General features: G+C 37.5%; 1 protein-coding gene across 7 annotated transcripts in view; it reads right to left on the bottom strand.

Moving 5' to 3' along the window:
* The window catches only part of LOC106875810 (rabphilin-3A), a 285,702-nt gene that overhangs the window by 77,370 nt on the left and 195,333 nt on the right, over positions 1–12,999 (bottom strand). For all 7 annotated transcript variants that reach the window (XM_052970468.1, XM_052970476.1, XM_052970487.1 and 4 more), the window contains 2 exons: positions 7,572–7,715; positions 6,281–6,410 (listed from right to left, as the gene is read on the bottom strand). In XM_052970468.1, the coding sequence (XP_052826428.1) occupies positions 6,281–6,410; positions 7,572–7,715 (274 nt within the window). The remainder of the gene's footprint in view (positions 1–6,280; positions 6,411–7,571; positions 7,716–12,999) is intronic.

Genomic DNA, 12,999 nt, shown 5'->3' with positions numbered 1-12,999 from the left:
TATGTATGTATGTATGTATGTATGTATGTATGTATGTATGTATGTATGTATGTATGTATGTAAATTATAAAACAAACCTCATCCAGCTATTCTGATTATATGTCTGTGCACACGTTTGAATATGGTGTGTGCCAGAGGGTTTGCAAATCCAATGGGGGTCTTAAAAGACATGTTAGGATCCACAATGAGCAGAACTTACCTGCAGGTATTGGTAGTGCAAATCAGAGGTGCAATCTGTGTGGGTGTTTTTTCAAAACACTGTCTGGTTTAAAAAGCCACATCAGACGCCATGAAAGGGCTAAGGTGTAGGTGCAGGAGGTGGTCAAACTCTGTTTAAGGAGTAGACAACCGCCATATATGTATGTATGTATGTATGTATGTATTTATGTATGTATGTATGCATATAGTGATGGCAGAAACTATTAAGTATAAAAAGTAAGAAAAAAAAAATGAATAAAAATAAAGTGAACACCAGTAATAACTGATGATCTAGGTATGATAAGAACATGAACAAAAACAAAAATAATCAGGGCTTACCACTTTACACACAATTCAAAAGTACACAATCTATGAAAGACACTTTCAATTCAATAACATAAGCCAGAGAGAACGTATTGCATAAAATCACCTCCCAATAACTATAAAAGCTTTCACAGCAAACATGAGCAGTATCATTAAAACAACACAAGAAACAACAAAAGAAACCCCCAAAGCACAACACAGCAAATTAAATGTAATATGAAAGCCTTCTCATTCTCCAAATTGTTAATATTGAACAAACATCAGCACACAGAGGACACAGAGGGAGGGGGGGGCGGTTGTATAAAAAACTTATAAAGAACTAAAAGAAATAACGATAATAATAATAATAACAGCAACAACAATAATCCTTTCTACTATAGGCATAAGGCCAGTAATTTTGATGGGTGAGGAAGTTGATTATATCAACTCAGCGCTCAACTGGTACCTATTTTATCAACTCCAAATGGAAGAAAGGTAAAGTTGACTTTGGCAGAATTTGAACTCAGAATGTATAATCAGACAAAATACCACAAAGTATTTTGCCCGGCATGCTGATGGTTCTGCCAGGTTGCCACCTTAATAATAATAATAATAATCTTTCTACTATAGGCATAAGGCCTGAAATTTGGGGGAGGGGGATAGTCAATTATATTGACACCAGTACTCAACTGGTTCATACTTTATCAACCCTGAAAGGATGAAGGGCAAAGTCAACCTCAGCAGAATAATAATAATAATAATAATAATAATAATAATAATAAAAATTCAGACAAATACATAACAAAAACACCAGAACTTACAAATATATATAATATACAGAAAATTGCACTACTGGACACTGCACACATCCTATGCAAAACACTTTCAATACAGTAACCATAAGAGCATCACAGCAAACCACAGCACATACCCAAGGCACACAGAGCTGCGCTCGGTAGTGAAGTGAAAGCACGTTATAAAAATAAAACTACTGAACAATAATAATAATAATAATAATAATAATGATAATAATAATAATAATAATAATAATAATAGACTTTCTAGTCGAAGACAACATATGAGTGTTCAGCTTTTGCCAAACAATCTACACAAATGATTTGTTTATAGTGATCAAATGTATGGGCTGTACATTAGCTCACCCCATCTATCAAATCGATGTTACCTGAACAGGTGCATGGTGTACCATGTGTCAGGTGTCAAAGTGATCACAAAGCAACATGAGACGAAGTATTTTGCTCAAGAACACAATGCATCACCCAATCTAGGAATGGTAACCATGATCTTGCAATTGAGAGTGCAACAATCTGACCACTAGGCTAATAATAATCCTTTCTAATATAGGCACAAGGCCAGTAATTTTGAAGGGTGGGAAAGTTGATTACATTGACTCCAATGCTCAACCTCCAAAAGGACAAAAAGCAAAGTTGGCCTTGGCAGATTTTGAACACAGAATGTAAGGGTGGATGAAATGCTGTTGAACATTTTGTCCAGCATACTAACACTTCTGGCAACTTGCCACCTTTCATGGTTTCAGATTTCAGCACAGAGCCAGCAATTTTTGAGGGGAGGAGAATCGATTATGTTGACCTCAGTACTTGACTGATACTTATTTTATCAACTCCCAAAAGATGAAAGCAAAGCTGCCAATGGCAGAGTTTGAACTCAGAATTAAAAACAGACAAAATACCACTAAGCATTTTGCCCAGCAGGCTAATGGTTTTGCCAGCTCACTACCATAATAATGATGATGATGATGATGATGACGATGATGATGACGATGATGATGATGATGATGATGACGATGATGATGATAAATACCCTGATGCAGTACCAAGCAATAGCTTTCATGGCTTCTCATCTTAACTGATTGGAAGTGTTATGTACATTGTTTTGTCTTGGTATAAAAGATGGGCTTCAGGAAACACTCAGCTCAATACCACAGATTCGCTTGTCAGTTGTTTGACCTTAACCAGTTGAGCATGTTCCTTAGTGGTTGACAATATGTACATCTCTGATCACGAGCAGAAGTAGTGGGGGAACATCATAGCCATGTGTTGAGAGGAATTCTTTGAGGTTTCAATAATTCACCTCTGGAAACATGGGTGTTTCATTCATCATCCTTAAACAAACCTTATTCAGGGACTTTTTGAGCAGGATGGGCTACTCAACCTGAAGAAAATTCTAACTGGGCCCCACCTGCAAGGCCATGCAGTTTATCTTGATATGAGATCAGCATTTCGTGCATATATTGTTGTGATGCATGTGGCTAGTGTACTCTTATCAGACAGGTAGTCATGATGGGTATACTGGGCTTTGTATATTTTACCCCAGTGCAACTTTGATGGCATGCACTGTTCTGTCACTCAATAATAATAATAATAATAATAACAAAATAATAATAATTTCTACTATAGGCACAAGACCAGCAATTTCAGGGGTGGAGTAAGTTGATTACATCCACTTAAGTCTACAACTGGTATTTATTTTCATCAACTCAGAAAGGATGAAGGGCAAAATTGACATTGGCAGAATTTGAACTCAGAACATAAAGACAGACGAAATGCTGCTAAGCATTTTGCATGGAGTGCTAACAATTCTGCCAGCTCACTGCCAATAATAATAACTCCTTCTAATTTTGGCACAAGGTCAGCAATTTACAGGGGAGGAGGCAAATCAATTACATTGATCCTGAAAGAATGAAAGATAATGCTGACCAAGTCCTGGAAGTTGCTGTTTTAACAGCAGCCTCCAGGACCTGGTATTGTTGCTGCTTCTGTCATTGTCCCTTCCTCTGTTTTTCTAAGTTTCTCATGGTTAAAAGTAGAACGATCTCAAATGCACTTTACTGCAATCTGCATTGTAGCAGGACTTCTTTCTGCACTCACAAAGAGGAACACCCTCAGAATTATTGTGGTTTATTATTGCTGATTAGAATTTCTATATCCATATAGGCCCTACCCCAAACTGGCAATATGTTGTTTTTAGTTTCTTTGGCCACTTACCACTTGTTCGTAGTGCATGTCAAAAGCAGCAATGAGCTAAGGGTCACTGTTGTCACCAATATCTTTTACCTAAAACCCTGTGTTTTGTTTTCCCATATATCATGGTAAGAGCTTCCAGCTGTGTGTATAATGTACCAGGTTGGTCTGTTTCATTGCATTCATTTTGAATATTATGTCCACAGTGCAATAGTATTTTCCTCAGTCAATAAGGTATATGTTATTCTGTATATCAGTTAGAACTGCGATTGTCCTTTGGAGTGAGTGGGGGTATGAGAAAGGTTTCTATGTGTTTTGAGGTGCAAACATGAGGTTTTTCTTCCTTTTTCTTGCTGCTTAATAAGGCTGAGGTATGGATGTACCTTCTCTTGTCACACAGCTCTACCAAGTAGAGTTTTTCTCCACCAGAAATTTATATTTAATTTTCATCTGTTTGAAATAGTCCCAGTAAAAGAAGAAAGGCTGGAAAAAACATTCTCTGTTCCAAAACCCAAACTCTTTATTCATTTCTTCACTGAATGAAAAAAACATGTATACTGTTGTGTTATTATCATTTATTATTATTCTTGTTTTCTGTCAGAAATTCATTATTTTCTTTTTCTTTTGAAATATTCTGAAGAAGAATTAAATTTGTTTTTCTACTTTTCCTGTCTACTATAGGTAAAAATATATTTATTTTCATTTAAATTTTTTGAGGAGTTATTTTTGAATATTGTAGCTATTTTATTTGCTTACAAGTGATAGAAAGGAATAACTTTTATTCTCAAATTAAAATCTTTTTACTCCAATTAAAAGAATTAATGCAAATATGCCTCTCTACTTAAATGTGTTATACTAAAACTGTATCCCACATAGATTCGCTTGGTAATAATCTACAATATGAGGGTCCTGGTGAAACACAATCAACTATCATAAAACATAAAAGCAATAACACCACCACCATCCCCACCAACAACAACAATGATGATAATAATAATGGTTTCAAATTTTGGCACACGGCCAGCAAGATTGGGGTAGGGGATAAGTTGCTTATATCAACCGCAGTGCTCAACTGGTACTTATTTTATCAACCCAGAAAGGATGAAAGGCAAAGTTGACCTTAGTGGAATTTGAGCTCAGAACATAAGACAGACAAAATGCTGGTAAGCATTTTGCCCAGCATGCTAATGATTCTGCTAGATCACCACCTTAATGATAATAAAAATAATAATCTTTATTATTGCTGCTATCAAATCCATTCATTCATACAATACAAATGCATAAACAGAGTTACAAAATATGTGGGAATAAACAAAAGAAAGAGGAGGGATAAAGATACACAACATACTGAGATGTGATAATTTTTTCCTTTCAAATTACACATCATAAATGAATATGCATCAATACAGACATAATTAAAACATATAATTCATAGAAAATTCATAACTTCCTGAGTCAGATCAAGGCTCTTCAAAATTATGATTATCTTCATCTTTGCTCTACACTTTGTCTAAGTCCTGAAAATGTCACATCTTGGAAGCACCCACAAGCAATTCAGGTGTCAGAATGGACAAGAATGAGCCCATATTTTTGTTGTAATTTAAATAAAGTTCACAATAGCCACCAAAGCTAATTCTCACAGGTAGACTATGTGTTTGTTACACACACTGCACATAACCAGAGCCCAAATTTTCATAAATCCGTATTTCATCTATTCTTAATTGCTTCTGTAGTCATTCTCACAATTCTTACTTAGCATTCAGCAAAGTTACTAGAAAACAGCACCTCTCTTAACAAGGGCACGTGCCCACAAAATTCAGGGAAAGGCATAGTCAGTTAAACTGATCTGACTGGTACTTTATTTTGATAGCTGCTGAAGGGAAAAGGTAAACTGTGAGGGTAGTCAGAAATTTGAATTCAGTAAAGAAAACAACTACTGTGTGATTATGTAAGATTTCACTATTTCAAACTGTTCATGTAATAGGAGTACAAATAAACTTATAATAGAGGAGAGTAAAAAAGAAAATATATGAGATTATAGATTTTGCAATGCCATAAAATAGTAGAGCCAAAACAAAAGAAACAGACTGAAACCAATTTGATTTCATCAAATAAATGAGAAAATTCTAAGACATGTGAATACAAATCATCTCTGTAACCATAGAAGCAGTGAAAATGATACAAAAATAGCTATTCAAAAGTTTGTGTGACATGGGAATTGAAACCTGAACAGTTTGTTTACAGTAACTATCATTCTCTATTGTGCCAATATTATTAACAAAGTCTTTGAGAGTTGAGAATGCTTATTGTCACTAATTCTCCATAATCAATGTGCAATTCTATAGCAACAGCAACAGTAATGGTTTTAGACTTAGGTATGAGGAAGGTCAGCAATTTTGAGGTGGGCAAGGCAGTCAATACCACTGACCCCAGCACTTGATTGGTAGCTTATTTTATTGACCCCAAAAGCACGAAAGGAAAAGTTGACCACAGTGGAATTCGAACTCAGAATGTATAGAGCCAGAAGAAATATTGCAAAGCATTTTGTCTGACTCTAATGTTAACCCTTTAGCATTTAAACCAGCCATATCCAGCCATATCCTGTTTTATGTTCAAACTGACCAAATCTATCCACATCATCAGCATCTCAAAGCTAAGAGATAATGCATAATTAATTCAAAACAATATAAATAAATAAGCATTACATTTGACAGAGTAACCTGAATGCTAAAGTGTTAAAACATGTTAAGAAGTATAGTCTCACTTAGACATTACATTACCTTCTTACAATCATCACAGTAAGTTGGAGAAGCTCCCAGCAAACCAAATTCATCACCACATAAAATACATTGATTGTCGCCATTTCCCATAGCATTCTTCTTCATGTTATCAAATTTTTCTACCAGACGCCTGAAAGTAAAGAAATGCAAAACAGAAAAGAAAATAAACCAACACTTTCAAGTGATACTTTTTATCACAACAAAGAGTTTCATGTAAACTAATAACATTGTGGAATCATTTTGGACATTTCTGCTTTTAGCTTTTTCCAGCGCTATTCAAATTGCTTGATTGCATGGACAGTACATGCCTAATTCACAGTGAGTAAAAATTCAGAGCAATGACACATCCACTGCTTCCTTGTTTGAGATGCTGGTTTAAAGAGACTGAAAAATGTCAGAGGTCTTAGCTGAGTGAAAAATCATCATCATCATTTAGCATCCATTTTCTGTGCAGGCATGGGTAAAATGGTTTCAATGGAGCTGATAAACTGGAGAGCTACACCAGGCTCTAGTCTGTTTTGGCTTGGTTTCTACTGCTGGATGCCCTTCCTAATGCCAACAACTCCACAGAATTGTACTGGGTGTCTTTTACATGTCACTGGCAAGGATGCTGTGTATGTGTCACCAGCATGGGTGCCTTTTGTGTGTCACCAGCATGGGTGCCTTTTGTGTGTCTCCAGCATGGGTGCCTTTTGTGTGTCTCCAGCACTTGCCATGACTACGATTTCACCGAGCTCACTACAATAATTATTTACATGTAAATGAATCCACTATCAGTTTCAATAACAGATGTTGTAGTTGCCCAAATAACAGAACTACCTATTGTTTGGATTCTCAAATGGTTCAATATTCCACAGAAATTTGTACATTTAATGTAATATCAATGCTGAATCAAAATGACACCATGTGCAATAAGGCAGGCACTTTGAATTACAAGTAATTTCTATTCAACCAAGTTTCCATCTACCCTTTTTCACTCACAATGTTTGGGTGGATCCAAGTCTATGATAAAAGATACCCAAGATGCAAGTGGAATCAGACTTGGAATCTCATGATTCTAAAGTGAACTTCTTAACCATTTGGCCGTGCTTATGTCCTATTCTTAGCATGGCCATACCTAAATGAAATTTCTTGAATATGAAATGTAAGACTATTAGGCACATATTCAAAAGCGAATGCTACCAAGTAAATAGTGGAGAGTTATATTTTATATGATGATTGTTAAAAAAATAGTGTTCGATGTCCTTGGACAGTTTATCACAGAAAGGATGATAGGAATGCTGGATCTTACCCAATTCGTTCCTGTTCCACATTGTCCATGAATTCGGCACGTGAGATCACATTTAGTATCTGCTCCTGTTCATCAACACTAAGTTGGTCATCCTTGCGAAATTGAGTGTATCGGTTTGTATGATATGACCAGCCAGTTCCTAATCTGAAAATAAAAGGAAAAAAAATGTATATATTCAGAGTTGGATAAATGAAATGAAAAGGTACTAAACACTTATATTGGGGTATCTTTTATCTATTTCAGTCATTAAACTGCAGCCATGCTGGGACAATGCCTTGAATTTTTAGTTGAATAAATCAACCCCAGTACTTATTTTTTAAGCCTGGTACTTATTCTCTCGGTCTGTTTTGCCGAACTGCTAAGTTATAGGGACTACGGTTGTCAAGTTGTGATGGGGTACAAACACAGACATACACACATAGATATATATACATATATATATGGGCTTCTTTCAGTTTCCATTTACCAAATCCACTCACAAGGCTTTGGTCAGCTCGAGGCTATAGTAGAAGACACTTGTCCAAGATGCCACATGGTGGGACTGAACCCAGAACCACATGGTTGGGAAGCAAACTTCTTACCACACAGCCACTCCTGTGTATATTTATTTATTCAAAGCTGAGACATCACTTCATCACTATTCTGAGTTTCATGATTCCATTTTGCACAACGACTGAAATTAAATTCACATATCAGATACAAACCATTAGTTAGCTTGGTTCATATAATATAGCATGCTATCATGCTGTTTAAATCAACTGTTATTTAGTGTGTGTTGTATACAGGCATGGCAGTATAGTTAAAAAGTTCACTTCTCAACTACATGGTTTGAGGTTCAGTCCCAAATATCTTGTGTGTGTATGTATGTGTGTGTGTGTGTGTGTGTGTGTGTGTGTGTGTGTGTGTGCACATGCATGTGGTAACAGAAGTTGCTCAGAATTTTATCTTAAAATAAACCTTAACACATAATGTAGAGATTTAAAGAAAATACCACACTAACAATGTTTAAGAACACAGAAAGTTAAGATCAATGAACAGCAGGTGTCACCATCCATATGTATCAGATTCTTAAGAGTAGATCATAAGTTGCCTAAGACAAAAGCAATTGTAGGGGACCTGTTTTCTATTTGGCATCAAGCTTCAAACTAGGAGATACAAGTGGATCTGAAGAGTAGACTCATCTTTCTAGAAGTGACAATAACATCACTCCAATCAAATTCTTTCTGTCAGGGAACATAAAAACGATCATTATGACTAGAATCAGAGTGCTCTTGAAGGAAAGACTTGACAAAAGAAAGCCAAATATCAAGATTTGGTTGATGAGACTCTGGCTAAAGGATGACACACAGCCTCAATCCCAACTCAAGTCGCTTGTCGTTTTCCAGCAAGAACAGTGTATTATTTCCTGCAGAAGATTGTCTTGCAAGGCCACCAAATAGATAACCATTAAACTAGTTCAAGGTGGTAGACAAGAGACAAGAGATAGAAACCATCAATTCTTGCTATCCCACTTAGGTGAAGTTAACAGGCTAAGGAGCAAAAAGCTTGTGACCCTGAGATACCTGCTGAAGATACAGAAGTGTTTTCAACATTACAACAGATTTAGTCACCATGAGAAGAGCCTGCAATAGCTCTATGTAGCTTCAGCATGGGGTAGAGCATCTTTGATCTTTAATTCATCTTTATTTCACATCTATGTTTTCTTTTGTAGTCTTTCTATTCGATTTCTTATCTACTTACACCCCTCCATTAAGTGAGTGAGTGAGTGAATGAGTGAGTAAGCGAGTGAGTGAGTGAGCAAGCCTACATGCATGCATGCGTGTGTGTGTGTGTGTGCATGCACATATGTCTCTTCCCATTTGCGTCCTGACATTACTTATGTCTACTGCAAAAAACATGTCTGGCCACTGAGTGGTTCATCATTCAAAAAAAAACAAGGGAATGAGTATGTTACTTGGAAACAAGGATTAGTGACAGAAGGGTGTCTAATCATTGAAAAACTACTTCAAATAAGTCTTGTGTAATGCATGCTAGCATGAAAATGTGTATATTTAAAATGATGATGATAATGATGATAATGGTGATGATATACCTCTCACCCTTTTGGTACCACAAGTTATCCCTCCTTCAATTCTAAATCCTATTAACATCCATCCCACATTTCGTTCCATCAACTCCCCTCGCCCCTGTTTACCATTGACTACTTTCACCCCTACTTACCTCAGAAGACCATCTCCTTCCCTATTTCTATCCATTAGTTACTTTCCCCTTCCCACACACATGACCTGCAGCTTTTACCCACCCTCCTTCATTCTTCAGACATCAAGCTCTCTTCACCTTTTTTAGGGATGTTACCTTGAGGGTACCCCTATGGTTCTCAGTCACCTTCATCTTTATCTCTTTTCCAAGTAACACTTTATCCACCCACCCATATATAACACAGGTGGCAGAGATGATTTTGAATCTCTCTCTCTCTCTCTCTCTTTCTCTCTCTCTCTCTCTCTCTCTCTTTCTCTCTCTCTCTTTCTCTCTCTCTCTCTCTCTCTCTCTCTCTCTCTCTCTCTCTCTCTCTCTCTCTCTCTCTCTCTCTCTCTCTCTCTCTCTCTCTTTCTCTCTCTCTCTCTGTGTCTTTCTCTCTGCTTCTTCCCTTCAGACTCTGCTGAGGTTAGCTTTGCCATTCTGCTCTCCAGAATCAATAAATAAAGCATCAGTCAAGTGGTGAAATTGGTGGCAGAGGTGATTTTGGATCTCTTCTACTCAACTCACCCATTATCCTTCTTATCATTCTCTCTCTCTCTCTCACACACATATATACATACATACACACACACACACACACACACTAACCACTGGCACTACTGTTTCTTTTAATTACTCCCCTGCCACTAATTGTTAGTCTCCACCAACACCCTCTCTCAACAACAAACCTGTCCCTCTCACCTTATTTAAACTTCTTAACAGGAAGCATAAAGTCACCATCCTCTCTCTTGTTCTTCCTCTCATTCATGGGGCATCCTTAGCCTTTTGGGTTATAAAGCAACGCCCCACCACCACCACCACTACCACCACTAGAGCTAGAACCCAGTGAAAAAAAAATGAACCAGTGTAGTAACTGGTATTAGAAAAGGCATCCAGCCATAAATAACCATGTAAAAATTAAAACATCTGAGCAAGGCATGGTCTTCTGACCTATTAGGTAAAGGTAAAGTTATCTTCTTGAGTCATGCTAACTCATAAGGGCTAGCTTCCTGGCTTCCATGGCATATAAAATCCCCACCTGGATAGGGCGCCAGTCCATCGCAAGACTACTTATATTTGCCAGCTGAGTGGACTGGAGTAATGTGAAATGAAGTGTTTTGCTCACGAACACAATGCGTCGCCTGGTCCAGGAATCAAAGTCACAATCTTACATTCATGAGTCCAACACCTTAACCACTAAACCACACCCCACCACCCAAAGACCTGTTAAATCCATGCCAACTTTGAAAGTGAATACAAACGATGATGATGATGATGGTGATTATGTGGCTGTATGATAAGAAGTGTACTTCCCAACCACATGGTTCCAGGTTCAATCCTACTGTGTGGCACCATGGGCAAGCATCTCCTACTATATCCCCAGGATAATCAAAGCCTTGTGAGTGGATTAGGTAGACAGAAACTGAAAGAAGACTGTTGCACACACACAGATATATATAGGACTGAAATACCTGGTGCCTAGTTGTACTGAAGAAGACCCACACCGGAAGTGCTAAAGACACTCCCCCTGGTGAAAAGGATTGGCCTGCGAGAGTTCTGTGCCAGTGCCACATAAAAAGTACTCATGCCGGCATCACATAAATGCGCTCGTGCTGCAATCCCATTAAAAGCACTCAGCCAACACTGTAAAATGGTTGATGTTAGGGAGGGCATCAAGCTGCAAAAACCAAGCCAAATCACACTGGGACCTGTGCAGCTCTCTGGCTTGCCAGCTTGGGTTTAATCATACAACTTGCACCAGCATTGAAAATGAACATCAAAGGATGATGATGATGATGTGTGGTGAGAAGCTTGCTTCCCAATCACATCATTCTGGGTTCAGTCCCACTGTATGGCATCTTGGGCAAGTGTCTACTACCATAGCCCTGGGCTCACTAAAGCCTCGTGAGTGGATTTGGTAGATGGAAACTGAAAGAAGCCCATTATATATATATATATGTATGCGTATGTGTCTTTGTGTCTGTGATGGTCCCCACCATCATCACTTAACAATCGATGTTGGTGTGTTTACATGCCCATAACTTACTGGTTTGTTAAAGAGACTGTCAGAATAAGTACTAGGATTACAAATAATAAGTCCTTGGGGCAATTTCTTTGACTAAAACCCTTTAAGATGGTGCTCCAGCATGACTGCAGTCAAATGACTGAAACATGTAGAAGAATGTGTGTATATATATATATGTGTGTGTGTGGGTGTGTTTGTGTGTGTGTGTGCATGTGCGTGTGTGTATGCGTGTGTATCACGCAAATGGCACCTGTGCCATTACACTCTTGAAGTGGTTGGCATTAGGAAGGGCATCCAGCCATAGAAACCATGCCAAATCAGACTGGAGTCTGGTGCAGCCTTCCAGCTTGCCAACTCTGGTCAAACCGTCCAACCTATGCCAGCATGGACAACAGACATTAAATGATGATGATGATGGTGTGTGTGTGTGTGTGTGTGTGTGTGTGTGTAGGCATGTATATAGCTATGTGTGCCTTTATGTTTGAATTTGCCTCCTGCTACAACTTGACAACTAGTGTTGGTTTGTTTACATCCCATAAGTTAGCAGTTTAGCAAAAGAGGTCAATAAAATAAGTACCAAGCTTTAAAAAAATAACCCCTGGAGTCAATTTATTTGACTGAATCCTTCAAAATATTGCCCCAGCATGGCCACTGTCCAGTGGATGAAACAAGTAAAAGAAAACACACACACACACACATTCGTTTCCTAGTTTCAGTCACTGAATTGTGACCTTCAATGATTTTTGTTGATCATATTGACCCCAGTACTAATTTTAGTCTGGTACTTATTTTAATGACTTGTTATGTTAGGAATATAAAGCGAGTATAACATAAATAATACTGACGTTTAGGTTAAGGAAAAATAAAAGCATACACATACACACTATACACATGTCAATTCAGGACCATAGTCAAAGATACTCACCCATGTTATCAGACGGTGTGATCAAACCCAGAACTATACAATCACAAAGAGAACTTTTTAATCACACAACCATGCCTGCATATACTGTATTTCATGTAAAAGATATTGTATTTCATTGCAGACTGTCACCTTTGCCATTTAACCCACAATAAATTGCCACCCCATATACATCTATCAATCTACACACACACTCAAATATACATATATAAATATAAATATATATGTGTATAAATATATAT

Source organism: Octopus bimaculoides, chromosome 1, assembly GCF_001194135.2.
Source record: "Octopus bimaculoides isolate UCB-OBI-ISO-001 chromosome 1, ASM119413v2, whole genome shotgun sequence".
In the NCBI taxonomy this organism is placed as follows: domain Eukaryota; kingdom Metazoa; phylum Mollusca; class Cephalopoda; order Octopoda; family Octopodidae; genus Octopus; species Octopus bimaculoides.
This window is presented reverse-complemented; position numbering and strand designations above follow the sequence as displayed.